This window comes from Vigna umbellata, chromosome 5, assembly GCF_029865625.1.
Source record: "Vigna umbellata cultivar VRB3 chromosome 5, Vumbellata_1.0, whole genome shotgun sequence".
NCBI lineage: Eukaryota > Viridiplantae > Streptophyta > Magnoliopsida > Fabales > Fabaceae > Vigna > Vigna umbellata.
Window position 1 is genome coordinate 7,702,524 of NC_142169.1, and position 15,475 is coordinate 7,717,998.

At 32.8% G+C, this 15,475-nt stretch overlaps 1 protein-coding gene across 1 annotated transcript; it reads right to left on the reverse strand.

Annotated features, from left to right (window-relative positions):
* Window positions 1–501: 501 nt before the first annotated feature.
* Window positions 502–8,695, reverse strand: PTAC4 (plastid transcriptionally active 4). Its single transcript, XM_088116181.1, has 11 exons — window positions 8,453–8,695; window positions 8,222–8,328; window positions 8,004–8,114; window positions 7,739–7,803; window positions 7,574–7,655; window positions 7,024–7,098; window positions 3,423–3,493; window positions 3,247–3,329; window positions 2,610–2,674; window positions 1,098–1,172; window positions 502–847 (listed from the first exon to the last, which is right to left on the reverse strand). The coding sequence occupies exons 1-11, from the start codon at window positions 8,577–8,579 to the stop codon at window positions 728–730; spliced, it is 981 nt and encodes a 326-aa protein (XP_087972307.1). The 5' UTR covers window positions 8,580–8,695; the 3' UTR covers window positions 502–727.
* Between the last annotated feature and the right edge of the window lie 6,780 nt (window positions 8,696–15,475).

A 15,475-nucleotide genomic window follows, 5' to 3' on the forward strand; every position in this document is an offset into this window, starting at 1 on the left:
CTTTGCATGTATTATTTCTCAAACACACAATGCTAAAAAATAAGAGAGCTTAAATAATTACAACCCTAGAAATTTGTCGTCATACAGTAAGTTTGCCTCCATAAAGTAGGAATTGGCCACACCTTCGTCAGCTAAACACTATCAGTGTCATTGCTTCATGCTAGTTTACAGCTATACACGAGAAAAAAAAATACAAAAATATGCGCAGCGAGCAGCAGACATTAAACATATTGGTGGTAAAATAAACCCGTATTCTCCGCAATTGAAGATGGAAAATGGATGCCAATACAAAATACGATTACTATACCCAACCACTTAACAAAAAAGTCAAAGGAGATGCACCCTTATGAGTTATGAACATGGTGGTGCCTCTAACCTTGCCATTCTGGACAAGATTTGAAATAGCATTGCTCTTCTAATGATGAAGATTATCAACAATAGCAATTGAAAGAGTATAGAGCTTTTGTGCAAACATCATGCATTTTAATAGACAAAAAAAAATTAAAAAACTGTTAATCGTACGTATATTCCAACATCATCACACTTGAGAGTGTTCAAAACATGAGCTTCATGAGTATGCAGTTAATCTGTTCAATTTTCCAACCAACTTTTTGGCCAGTAGTCAACAATATCGTGATTGGCCTTTTAGCTGTACAACATTGATATTAAAAGTACTGAAACTAAATTCAAGCTAAATTTGAACAAAAAAAAAAAAAGATTCCATGCTTCAAAATTCCTTTGCTCTTTGCCTCAATTGATCAAGTTCCAACTCAATCTCAGAGTCTCGAAATGGATTTCCAGTGTTGGTGCTAGTGGTGCCACTTCTTCCAGGAGGAAGGTCACCTTTCTGCTTGAAGCAAACAGGCAAACAATTTCTTGAAAAATTTTATAAATAGCACCTAGGTAGTATCGCACAAAACTTCCTCTACGTCTAATTTTACTTTAGCAAGACGTAATGCGTTAGGAAAAAGAAAAAATGAATTCCTTGCCTTTCACAGGTTTAACTCCTAGTCACAAAACAGCGAAAACTTGCAAGACAGAATTAAATTCTCGTGGCATTATACCCAAACAGAAGCTATTTCACATTTGAAGCTTACCTTTGAACCACCAGATAATTCCTTCTTCAAATTTGCGAGATCGTCATCAACCGATGAGCTCTCAAGCAATGCAAACTGCAAAAATCAATAATTAATCGCTGCAGAAGAATGAAACCCAGGAATTTCACAAACAATCATGATGGGGAAATTAAACTTGCCTCCCTTAAGGTTTCTATATTGAATGACACTCTTATATATTCTAGTTTTAAAATTGGCATTCCTCAATAGTTTTAAAATAATAGCATTCACATCTATGGTTTTTAAATAAATATTCACCTCTTATGCTTTTAATAAGTAACATTCATCTCCCTTATATTTTAACAAAATAAAACTATAACACTTCCCTTATTTTATTTTAAATATCATATTAACAAAAACTTCAATAAAAAAATATGAAAATTAAAAATTAAGTTTTAAAATATAAAAATAAAAGAACTTTATAAACAAAAAAAGCTTTAAAAAATCGTTACAAAAACAAAATAAAGGGAGTTGAGTGTTCCTTTATAAAAAAACATAACGGAAGTGAGTATCATATAGTAAAAATATGAGGGAGGTTAATGTCTATTTAAAAACTAGAGATTGTAAGGTGTCATTTTATTAAAAACATAAAAGAGATGAGTGTCTATTTTGGAACTATAAAGGATGTGAGTTTAGTTTACCTTTTGTAACTAAAAAGGATGTGAGTGTACCTTGTATAAGGTATGTAAAATTTCCACATTACGTAATGTACGTAAGAAGGAATGCATTTTACAATCTTTGTCACTCCAAACTCCCCAACTCTAATGCACTATAAAATACTCAATGGAGATAAGTGCAATTTTCTCATAATGTAATGAAGCAATAAGTTTTACAGTCTCTGCCTTGTCTTTTTCTCTTAAGTAAATCCTTGTGCTGCAAATGATAGGGGAATCTAGGGGTGTCAACCTTGTTGGGATCTCTTTCTTTAAGGGTGATATCAAACACGTCAACCCTTATATAAAAAGAAAAGAAAAAAAACAAAACACTTTACGGTCTGTCACCCCAAACTCCCCCAAGTCTAATGCATGATAAAATTATCGGACGAAGCCAAGGGATTTATACAACAAACCCCAAAATATATTTGAAACTTATGGTTGTTCCATTGGTTTTGTGGTTCTGAGCTAAATCAAATTATCTAACAAAGAAAAAGATTTACAGAAAGAAATTCTGTATTTCTGATGCATAATTAATTGGCTCAGAGTTTATTTCCTTACTGAATAGCTTCCGAGAAAATGGTTTCTACATTTTCCAACAGTAAGTGAAATCCACAAAGAAAACTACATTATTTTTTAATAGATTACATAACTGTAGTGAAACTAGCTATGATCATAATAGTTCAGAAGATTTCGTTTTCCATTATTTGGACATCTATGTTTCCTAAAAGTAAAATTAAAATAAAACAAATCTAGTTCCCCCCTTTAGTTCGTTCATTTCCATGCACAACATATAATGCACACATAAACATAAGTTACATGGTATACAAACAATTACTACCTTTCCTTCAAGATCGTCAGTTGTCAACTGGCCAAGAGCTTCAGCTTGGGACTCCATTGCCATCACTACCAAGATAATAGAAAATAATTACAAAGACAATTTCATACACAATAGTAAGAGCATATAAAAGATTATATAAATAACACATGCAAATACTCACTTTATTCCATAGAATAGGCATTTTAAGCATGTTATATCATGCTATCAAATGCCATGTTTCATTATAATTTTACTCATTATAGATTTTGAATACTATTACATTTATTGAGATAATTAATAATGAGCATGCATAAGGTCAAAATGTGCATAACTCACAAAGAATAGGTTGGGCTTAATTATAATGTACCATGATTATTGCCCTTGACGTTTGTCAAAATCAAAATACATTAAAAAAAAGTCTGAATCACTAGAAGCTTCAACGTGTCAGATTATTTCCTGGATTCTATAGTTTATCAATATAACAATAGGTTATCAGTTTGAAAAAAAGAAAAAGGAAAGTGAGCAGGATAGGAAGCATAGAACCTCAAAATAACTCAGTGGCTTGGCAATGAAATTATATGTTTGTATATGGTCAAAGTTACTAATTAAGTATAAGCCACAATTCAGCAAAAAAAGTACATGCAAAAAATTTTCTAACCTTTCTCTTCCATCTTTTCAAAGGCTGAAAGAGCACTACTAGTATTGACATTTCCCAGCATCTCACTCACCTTGGTTGCAGTCCTGAAGAAACATCAACCAACAACCATCACTAAAATACCCAGAGAAGACTTTAATAACACGGAAGTCAATGGGTAAAAGAATTAAAAGACAAACTTTGCTGATTGAGCTCTTGCTTTCAGGGTATCCTTCTTCGACCTTGCCTCCTGTATCTTACTCTCCAAAAGCTACAAAACAAAAAAATTATAGCTCATAGCTGTCATAGATAAATGTTATGTATAATAAAAATTTCAGCATTAGAGTATTAAATTAAAACTGCTATACGGATTCCAATCATTTCCAGAAGGAGGCAATTCTTACAATGAAGGTGTCAAAGGAATTGTTTTTGTGTCCACTTCCAGCAAGAAAAAAATTCAATCTCAATTTTTAAACTGCATGCTCCCCATTAACATTATAGGGCATTGGTACATTCGAGGTTTTAGCCTAGAGCCAGAAAATAGTTTTGCTAAATTCTTTTTGCCACTTCCTTTATCCTGTTAATTCTCAACATAATTTCACATTAACAGCTAAAGAAAAGACAGGCTCAGCAGAAGCTACAGGAGGATATCATTTTCTGATCAATTGTACACAAGTCTTATTTAGTGTATGTATTTTTCAGGTCGAAAGATTTGCAATTAATATGAAAGGTAATAGGGGTAAATTAATGCCTTTACGATGTGAACAACACAAGGAGTGGAAACCATGGCCTATGGATTCCTTGGGGTAAATTCAAGCAAGGAAGAAAGAAACTTTTGACATACGACTTTAGTGTGACATGCTGATGAAAAAGGTCACGATAGCAGGTAAAGTGGAAAGCTAACAAAACCTGGTGGAGGGTCTACAGTTCCTTCATAAGATACCACAGGTACAATATGATTTATCTTTCTACACAGTCAGTATACAACCAAGGGCATGCCAGTCCATTAAAATAATCATTCATCTAAAAAAACATTACTGTGTTTAAAATGATGTCCAATAATTTATCCTACCATGATGGAAAATGAAGACCCAAACTTTAAAGATTTAAATTTCCCAGTTTCTACTACTACCAAAGTCCAAACCCAAGAGAAAATGTTACGTACCTGAGTACGTAAACTAGCCAAATACAACCTTTCACACTCTCTCACACGTAATAGAACAATAAACGAATAACAATGGATGAATGGATCTCTTTTATTGATGGTAATATCTGAATAAACAAGGGTAAACAATAATTGGGAGCATAACCTCCTTCAATTACTTTGAGAGCATAACCTCCCTCACAAGACAATAATGTCTGTTACAAAACTCAATAATCAAAAGCATACCTTTAACCCTAGACTCTAACTTTATTTATATTAATTATTTCCCGCCCATCTCTTATTAAATATTCCTCTAGAATATATTGCATTTAATATAAATATCCTTATATTTAATATAAATATCCCTATATTTAATATAAATATCTCTCCGTATATTATCCTAGCATATATCCTTAATTATAAATATCTTATATTGAATATTTCCCTAAATATATATTTATTTACTCTAATTAACTTATACTATATTTATTTACTCTAATTAACTTATACTAAATATTCTCTCTGCTCATATACTTTCCAATCCTTATTATTACCCCTACCTTAGATCGTAACATTACTCCTCGCTGGAAAACAACCTTGTCCCCAAGGTTGGATTGGGGAGCTTGATCTCATGGCTCCTCATCAATTCAAGTCTGGAGGTTTGGGTGGTGGAAATTCTTCGTCGTCCTCTACATATATCAGGACTCTCAAACTCCTGTCCGGACAACAGTGCGCAGGACCGAACCGCTCGCCGCATCTAAATCACCTTCCTTCTTTCCTACGTTTTTCATATTCCTCATAAGGTAGATCCCTCACGTTTCTTTCCTTTCGTCCGGTCCCCACATTCTCTGTGATGTCCGCTCAACTCTCCACGGCAGTTACCGTTCGGCCTTGGTTCGGGCGACTGAGCTCCAGTCGCGTATCCACCCCGTTCGGTTTTTCTCCAGATTGATTCTCGATCACACTTCCGCTCCCAGCCTTCACGCCCCCTTGGAACTCTTCCACATCCTTTGCCAGTCTCATAACGTCCATCAACTCCCGCGGATCAAGTAATCTGAGTTGATTACGGATCCCCTCCTGCAATCCTGCCATAAAGTACCCCATCAGCTGTGCGTCGGGCATTGTTTTCGTTTGGCCGACCAAGATTTCAAATTCTTGGATGTATTCTTCCACGGTTCCTAATTGTTTACAGGCCGCCAGTCTCTCGAAGACGGTTCCCCGGTTTCTTCCTCCAAAACGGATCACCATTGACTCCTTTAATCCTGCCCACGAACGGTTCCTGGCCTTCTCCCTCCAGAATCTGAACCAGTGTCCCGCGATTCCCTCCATGCTGATATAGGCTAGGTGCAACTTTTCTTCCTCCGACACTCCTTGTAGCTCAAAGAATTTGTCCGCTCTATTGATCCAATTCAAAGGATCGCTTCCTTCGAAGATGGGTAAGTCTACCCTTCTCCTCCAATACGGTTGCTCCTCTCGGTGTCCACCATCTAGCCTGCTGCCCTCTCTCTCGTCCTCCTCATTCCTTCTCCCGTTGACAGACCCCTGACTTCCATCAGGATTTCCCTCATGTCGTCGACCTCGCTCTCCCATCACCTTCACCAGTTCCTGGACTGCTGCCTCCAGTCCTCCCATGGAGATTTCTATGACCTCCAATCTTCCTTCAATGACATTCACTCTTCCCTCCATGATGATCCGGCAGGTCGGACCAATTGTTACGTACCTGAGTACGTAAACTAGCCAAATACAACCTTTCACACTCTCTCACACGTAATAGAACAATAAACGAATAACAATGGATGAATGGATCTCTTTTATTGATGGTAATATCTGAATAAACAAGGGTAAACAATAATTGGGAGCATAACCTCCTTCAATTACTTTGAGAGCATAACCTCCCTCACAAGACAATAATGTCTGTTACAAAACTCAATAATCAAAAGCATACCTTTAACCCTAGACTCTAACTTTATTTATATTAATTATTTCCCGCCCATCTCTTATTAAATATTCCTCTAGAATATATTGCATTTAATATAAATATCCTTATATTTAATATAAATATCCCTATATTTAATATAAATATCTCTCCGTATATTATCCTAGCATATATCCTTAATTATAAATATCTTATATTGAATATTTCCCTAAATATATATTTATTTACTCTAATTAACTTATACTATATTTATTTACTCTAATTAACTTATACTATATTTATTTACTCTAATTAACTTATACTAAATATTCTCTCTGCTCATATACTTTCCAACCCTTATTATTACCCTTACCTTAGATCGTAACAGAAAAGCTAGGACATTAAAAAAATAACCAATCGTGCCAATGTAATTTAGAACAAATAAAAGTATAGATCCTAGTGATCCAAAAATATGACTAAGAAAAATTTATAAAATGAACTCAAGCAACACATTTACTCTTTCTAAGAACCACATATAAAACTATAATTTAACAAGGTTTTAGGAATATACAGCCATATCCTGATCAAGAATCAAACTAATCCAAAATGACAAGCTTTGTTGATCTTTGACTTAGGTTTTCATTTCAACCCAGTGTTTCAAAATGATTGTTTTCGAACACTCTAACACATAAGTAAACACAACAGACTGGTGTTTTAACATACTGAGAACAACTTAGCTTACCCGTGTATTAGAGACAAGATTCTCAACAACAGTCTTTTGTTGGTCAAGTTGACCTTTCAAAGAACTAGCATTATCCTGCAACATATTAAAAGCATAATGAGCTTTCCATTACACAATATGTATAATAAGGCACTATGTTCAAGATGCAGTGTCCTATAAAAGTTAAAACTTTGGCAAATCCAAACTTTTTAATCTACAATACTGACATCGACATTCATATTTCATCAATACTATCTAACATGAGACAAAATACATCCATGAAAGCACTTTCAAAGGTCAAGCACTGTGTAGTGTGTCAAGTCGTCATCTAAACATTCCAACAACTTCAGCTAATCAAAACACATTAAAAACCCTTGGCAAAGGTCCATTTCATAGACCTATAAATTTGTTTCAATCAAGCTTTTACATTTGCTTGTAGGAACGGAAAAATAATTAAGCAATGAGAGGAGGACAAAGTGTTATCAAACATTTGAAAGGAATATCTTTCTTTCTATCTATCTATCTATCAAACAAAAATTAGCAAAAAATCTTCAACAAATTGAGAATTTACCGCATAAGATTTGCGCCTCTTAAGTGCTTCACGAGCAAGATCTTCTTCACCTTTCTGAAGAGCGAGTTGTGCTTTCCGATACCTTCAACACATAAAAAGCACAAAGACATGTTTATATACGATACATCATTAGCAAATTAAGATAATAAATCTGTCATACATTACCACTCTTCAGAAGCTTGTTGTGCAGCCTTGTATTTATTTTCCAACCGCTTTTGAGATGCCAATACCTCAAGAAATAGAAAAAAAAAAATTCAATAAAATAAAGTTGATAAGAGATAGTATAAACAGGGAAAACTAGCAATCTCTTTTGAAGTCAGTTTACAGCTAAATAACTCGTGTACAATCATAAAAACTCAAACAAGTAAAGCAATTATAACATTATATATTAACTATCAAAACAAACAGATAATGATCAATTGTAACTAACTTGCGCAGTAGCTTGACGCATTTTCGTCAAGTCGTCGTTCATTTCCAGCACAGCTTGCTCCAATATTTTCTCCGGATCTTCAAACGAACTTATGATAGCGTTTGCGTATGACTGCATTACTAAGATGACAAAATCTAACCACAACGACAGCGACGACGAGAATATTAAAGCTAAACCACGAAAAACTAAACGACTGTCGTTTCGGTGCTTTTTTTCACCTTCACAACTCTGGCGAACCTATCAAATAAGTTCATGCGAGCTCCGAGAGCACCGCCACCACGCACAGGCTTCGGAATCCTCATCGCGCTCAGTTTCAGAGCTTCCACTACAACGATCAGAAGTTAGAAACATGGCTAATTAAACGAATCGCATGTTAAACCGTAGCGTTTAAACAAACTAAACGAAAATTAACTATTGCGAGCAGCGAGTAACGGGAATAGTGAGAGTACCTCCTCCAGCGCCGAAAAAGGAAGTAGAGAGAGGCTTCTTCACTACGCAGAGAGTGGAAGAGGAGGAGGAAGAAGATTGAAACGGCGCGGGGGTCAATCCTGTGAATATATGAAGTTTTGTCGCCATTTTTTGAGATCAACTACGAACAAGAAGGTTTGTGGTTGCAGATAGAATTTAAGATATTGCGATTTTGGGAACACTCTTCAAAACCTTGCTCCTCCTCACGCTCCTCCAGACTTTGCAACCTCCATTTCAAAATGGGCCGAAATGGGCCGAAATTTATTCTTGAATGTCACAAATCGGGATTTTTTTCACCCACTGATTTTATGAGTTAATTTGATTACTCGTTTTAATCATCGAATTGAGAATTTTTTATTTGTTAAAATCAATTTATTAATTATTTTGTCTAAATACTTTCAATATTTATAAGTTAAGAGTAAAAAGTGTTACCAATGTAATGACTATCCACTTCTACTAATAAAATATATGTTGAAATAATTATTATAGAATTTCATGAATTTATTGTATACGATAATTTATAATCAAAAAATATTCTACTTATATAATTTTTTATTATCTGTTAAATAATACAAAAATACAAAGTTTTGAACTTTTAATAATTTTATTTCTATGTGGTATTTGGAAGATAAAAACATTCGTTGTAAATTACATGCTTGACAGGATTCAATTTATCCATTTTGGCAATAGCATCATAACATCTTTGGATATAATGTATGGCTTCCTCTTTACATGTTATAGTATAGAAATCATTATAGAAGGGAAAGATTGATGATCATTGATCTTAGTAATCTTAAAACAAGTGAAGGTTTGTTGTCAAATTTGAAAATGTAGAGATTTTGTAAGAATTATTTTATAAAACTTAAGATAAAGTTGTTCTACTTCTTATGATTTGATAAAATTCTTTGTCTCGAGACTTTAAATACACATTTGTAACACAAGTCTAACATCATTAATAGCAAATGAGAGTAAACAAGATTAATTATTTTACTATTATCTCTTTAACTTTCTTTTTGAATTTAAATGCTTTAAGGCTTTTCTCCTCTTTAAAAGTTTATTTTTTTCAATAACACTAAAAGAAAAAATTTTAATTGAAGATGACATTATGAATTATATTTGTTTGTTTTGATTGCAAGAAATTGATAAACATTTGTATTAAAACAATGTTTGTTAATATTGAATATAAACGATTTTAAATGTCACATTTATAATTATTTATATATTATTAACTTTGAGTTAAACAATAGTATATTGTTAACCATTTTATAAAAATCTACTTTTTACTTAAAAATATATCTCGTATGTTTCCCTCCCTCCTATTTTCATGTGTTTTCTTTTCACCATAGTTTAATTGGTTGCTTTATATGTCAACAATAAGACATTTCTAGCATAGCATGTACTCGAAAACAACTTTTTTAAAAACATAAAAATAAGTTGGATGTATTTATATATATAATTAATAGAAAGCAATAAAGTTATCAAATAAGTCTCTTACTCAAAGTGTTAAGATGTTCATATAAAAAAATTCATAGATCACTCATAAAAGTCTTATGGACAAGAGTTAACATATAGGAATAACAAGCACATATATATCCATAACTACTTTTCAAACTTGTTTCATTTTATGAGAAAATATTTGTAACTTATTTTCATTTTAAGAGAAAATATTTGTGTTAATCAAGCATGGATATCTATTTCATCTCACATTTGTTCTCGTTTTACATTACTTAAATATGTTTAGTTTCTTAAATAACATAAAAACTTATTTTCAATCTTATCTTTAGTCACTAGTTTCCTTTTATTCGAAGAACATTTCTTTTGTGGTAAAATTTTTAAGGTTTAATTGCTTCCTTTGTCCCCAGTTTGGTTGAATTGTGTCAAATTCATCCTCATTTTTAAAAAAGTTTCATTGTCATCCTCACGTGGTGTAAAAGTTTCATTGTCGTCCTCACGTGGTGTAAAAGTGTCAATTGAATCCAAACATAGAAAAAATTTGTGTCAAAGTAGTCATTTTTCCTATATATCTGTGTCTTCCTTTCATACAATCAAGTACAGATATTCATTTTACCTTATCCAATTTAAGGCTTTTCATAGCTCCAGAGAAGTGACATATGAAAGGAAGACACAGAGATATAGGAAAAATGACTACTTTGACACAAATTTTTTCTATGTTTGGATTCAATTGACACTTTTATACCACGTGAGGACGACAATGAAACTTTTTTAAAAATAGGATGAATTTGACACAATTCAACCAAACTGGGGACAAAGGAAGCAATTAAACCAATTTTTAATTGTCTCTTTTAATTATTCAACTCGTTTGATATCCATCAAGTTTAGTTAGATTTTCAAGGTATTTTTTCTTTTTCTCACACCTTAATTTCACATTTCCTTTTGCTTTTTTCACAACTTTAATGTTTTGATTTTCTTCACAACACTATTTTGTTGCATTTTATGAAACACATCATTTTTTTAGGGCACGTGCCATTTCCCTTTCCTTTTTTGTTGGTTTTTATTTTTGTCTCTTATTTGCAAAGATTTCAATGTGTATTTATGACACCTGTATCAAATTGTAATTTAATGACGAATATTTTGTAGACACATTTATAACTCTATTGTACAGTGAAAGTACTTTCCATTGATTTTATTTTTAACTTTTAACTCCTTTTAGAAGTAATAAATTGAGTTCAACATATATTTGTTTAAATTTTGTATTTTAGGCACATATGACATTTTCTCACTTTTTTAGTTATGTAAATATTATTATTGTTTTGTGTCAGAGCCATTAAAATCCACTCAGAATTCGCTTTAGGGGATTGCACGTGTCAAGAGAGGGACTCGACACTTAGCTGGCGGAAGGCAAGTGTTGGCAGATGAGCGGACGCTCGTTTTGACGTTGGAAGCAAAACTTTGGTTTTCAGAAAATCCACTCCACTCACTACATGCACCCTTCTTCCCCAAATTCTGAAAAATCTCATTCTCTCCTCCTTCTCTCTACATCTCCTTCATCTTCTCTCTAAGAAAACAGTCACTTTCTCTTCTCCGATCACCATTCAGGCACCGCAGAAGCACTTCCGACGTCAAGAGCTTCCAGTTAAACCATTCGGTTTGTGAAGCTGAGCTGGTAAGCTCTTCCTTCTTTCAGTCGTGCGTTTTTCTGGAACATGCAAACCAAGTTCTGTCTGCATGAGTTCATAATCTCATTCTGAGCCCAATTATGGCATTTTGTTTGGTTTAGTTTTGGAGAATTGTTGAGCGTTGAGGGTCGAAGGATTCTTAGAGGAATCAGTGGTCCATTTGTGAACGTTTGCTCACATTAGAGGTAAGGGAAGCTTATTTAATTTAATTTGTATGTTGTTTGAATTGCATGTATGTTCGTTGATTTGATGAATTAATATGAAATATGATTGTTGATATATTTTGACTATACGAAGTATGATTGTTGATATGTTTTGACTATATGAAGTATGATTATTTACTATGGTATGGGTGTTTGATTTTATGAAAATAGATGTTGAGAAATGAGTTGAGATAAATGATTCTAAGTATGAAATTTCCCTAAGATAAAATGTGTTCGTTACTGAATGGTCCTTGACCGTTCGGTTTTTATAGGGGACTCGTTTAGAACTGGATTCTTTCATTTGGAAAGAATTTATGTTGAGGACGAGCGTCTTCGTCTAGTACAACTTGTGTACAGGCGTTTCCCCAAGGATATCCTTTCCTTGGTATTTTAAAATAAGACTTAAATATATCTGTATAATAGTATGACCGTTCGTTCTTGAACATTAGTAAAATGATATTCTATATTCACCAAGCGCTCATATAATTAAATGTTAGGTCTTTCACCAAGCGCTTGTATCATTAAATGCTAGGTCTTTCACCAAGCGCTCATATCATTAAATGCTAGGTCTTTCACCAAGCGCTCGTATCATTTAATGTTAGGTCTTTCACTAAGCGCTCGTACGATTTAGAACTAGGTCTTTCACCAAGCGTTCATACTATTTATTGTTGGGTCTTACACCAAGCGCTCATTCTCTTTTCTATAAACTACCTTGATGAAAATAGCGTTCGTCTAAATTCAATATTTTACTCTCTCTACTGTGTTCGGTCTTTGACTGACATTCGGTTTCCTGATGTTAAATTCGAATAAGCTAAGTATCTATAAGCGTTCGGTTTCTTCATGTGATTATTCGATGTATTAGTCTTTGAACGTCTTGAAGTGTCTGTCCCCATTGGTTTCGGCCTAGAGTCTTAGTACTTGGCCTGGGCTTATCGGCGTTCGGTTTCAACTCTCAAGAGTCAGTTCATTAAATTGGCTTACTTTGTAAATAACATTCGTTTCTATTCTTTCTTGTGAAATATGGTTGTACTTGGTCTTCTTCCCAATCCCGATGGCAATTCTCTCTCGGTTTTGATCTATTCTGGAATTGGGAAACCTTGTGGTCTCAGTCCAAGTGTTCGGTCTTGTTAAGGATTAAAGGTGAACGTTCGGTATTTTTGTATCTTAAGTAGTCTTAGTTAAAAATTGAAGTTTGAAACTAGAAGATGATGGAACATGATGTATATGAAATGTATTTGAATTATGGACGAGCGTTCCGGGGAGGAATAGCTCATGAATGTATATTGGAATTTGGTAAAGTATGAATGTGGGCATGTTAAGCTGGCGGTTCATCCTGATATTCCGTGATTACTCGTCCTCATGTAGAGGATGGTAAGTCATATGTGGGAACGACAGGAGGTCATAGTCCTTATGGTTAATTTGGACAGATAGGACTAACCTCGGATGATAGCTGTTGAGTGTATCCCAGTTACTACATCACCCCGGTGCACGAGCGTTATAGCTACATAGAATTCATACAGTCCGGACAGTCAGTCTAGTATTAGGCTTGGTATGAACGAGTGATGAATTATCTTGTTTTGTTTTGATTGTGTGAAATATATGTTTATACATGAATTAAATTACATAAGCTTACCCTATGTCTTTCTGTCTTGTCTGTTTTGTACGTTCGGTTGTCTTTCTGTACAATGAGCATCCATGTGAATGTGAGCAGAAGGAGACGAGCTGCTGGAAGAGGCGCTGGAAGAAGAAAACTTAGTAGAGGTAGAAGTTAAGACCGAACAGTAGAACTGTTCGGTCAGTAGTTTAGTTGGATAGTAAGGTGATCGTTCGATCACCTTTTCCCTTTGTTTTGTATGACCGACTGGTGTTGGCTTTTGTAAATCGTTCGGTCAGAATAGCTTACCTTGTACAGTTTAAGTTTTTAGCTCTTTATGTAAGGTCGTTCGGCCATAAGCGTACTTCTATATTTTTAATGTAAGACTGATCTGTAATATTATTTAATGTGATTATTCTCTTATATAGTTTTAGACTGTATTTTGGGATGTTACATTTTGTTTTAGTTTCATTAGATTTTACATTTCCAAAACTTTAGAATGAACATATAGTTTACTAAATTTATATTTATATGCTATGTTAGATTTGTTGAATTTTTGTAAAGAACCCATGTCGATTCATGCTTCTTTGATTTAGTTCAAACTTCTTTATTTGGACTTATGGATCTAATCATAGTTCACATTTAGGCATATATTTACTTTAGATTTCAGAACCTATATATATCCTAAACGTTATCTAAACATGTACACAAATTATTTGCTTAATTTTTAGTTTTAGGAATTGTTTCTCAATCTCAAATTCTCTCTTTTGTCTTAACTTTTATTTTGACTTTTCCTCTTCTTCTTTCACTTGCATTTTCTATTTTTAATCAGTGGAGAACTAATCCTTGAGAATTCAGTGGAGAACTAATCCTTGAAGATTAATTATAAAATTAGGATCAAATAAGTAAATTTAAAATGTATACCCATTATTGAATGATATTTTGATTTGATTGGTATAATTAATTTAATTGATTGATTGAATCGATTAATTATTCAAATTGGAAATAAATCTTTAGAGAATTATGATAAAGAAGAATTGTTTGGTTATTGAATATTTGAATTCAACTTTCCGTCTTCTCTTGGACTTTTATTTTTTACAATTTGTTGCATTTTTAATTCTAACTAAATTTATTCCTCTTTCATGTTCTTCAATCCTTAAACCTCCAATTTTATTTGTACAAGAAAAATTTTAAATATTGAATACAATCAATATATGTCTTATAAGAATCGACGTAGGTTGTGTTTTATATTAGAAATCTTAGAAAACTTAGAATATTTGATTTCTATAACAACATTGAATTTCATCATGGTCTTCTAAATAGTAAATTACTAGTTTCCATAAGCATAATATCATAAAAAATGTTATAATTATACTTACCAACAGAGAAGGATATAAGACTTGTTTATCGACAAACAACTTACTTTCTATGTTTAACCATTGAAACTTGTATGGATTTGGGTGAGAAATGGTTGATAAAAAAGTTTCTCTTTCATTCCCTTGATTGTAATATTAGTACAACTTTCTTTATTAACTATCAATGTGTATAATTTGTTATTGTCTAGACACCTTGTATGAAAAATATTTTATTTTCAAGAACTATTAAAATATTTTTTTTAATGTCAAATTGGGTGCCTAACCATTAATAAATCATTCTTCAAAGGTTCAATAGCACATTCATCACTAGAAGAAGTAGAACATAGGGTGTGTTTACTTTGGAGGAAGAATCTAGGAGACTGAATTAATTGTTGTTTATTTGAGTAAATTTGAAGGCAAGAGAGAGTGTATTTGAAAGTAAAGTATGTGAGAATTAGTATACGATTTGATTTGATTGATGTAACAAATAAATATATTTTGTTTAATTGATAGAAATTGATGATTACCAAAATGTCCCTAGTTATTAAAGTAATATAAAATGACAATTGTTAATGTTATATTTAATTATAAAAATGTTTATAAAGAGTAAAAAATTAACATTAATTATTAAAATTAATTTTAAAAATGTACAAAAATTGTAATTTAGTAAAATAAATTTATTTTTAAATTTAATAAAATATTTTTAAAATGTAAA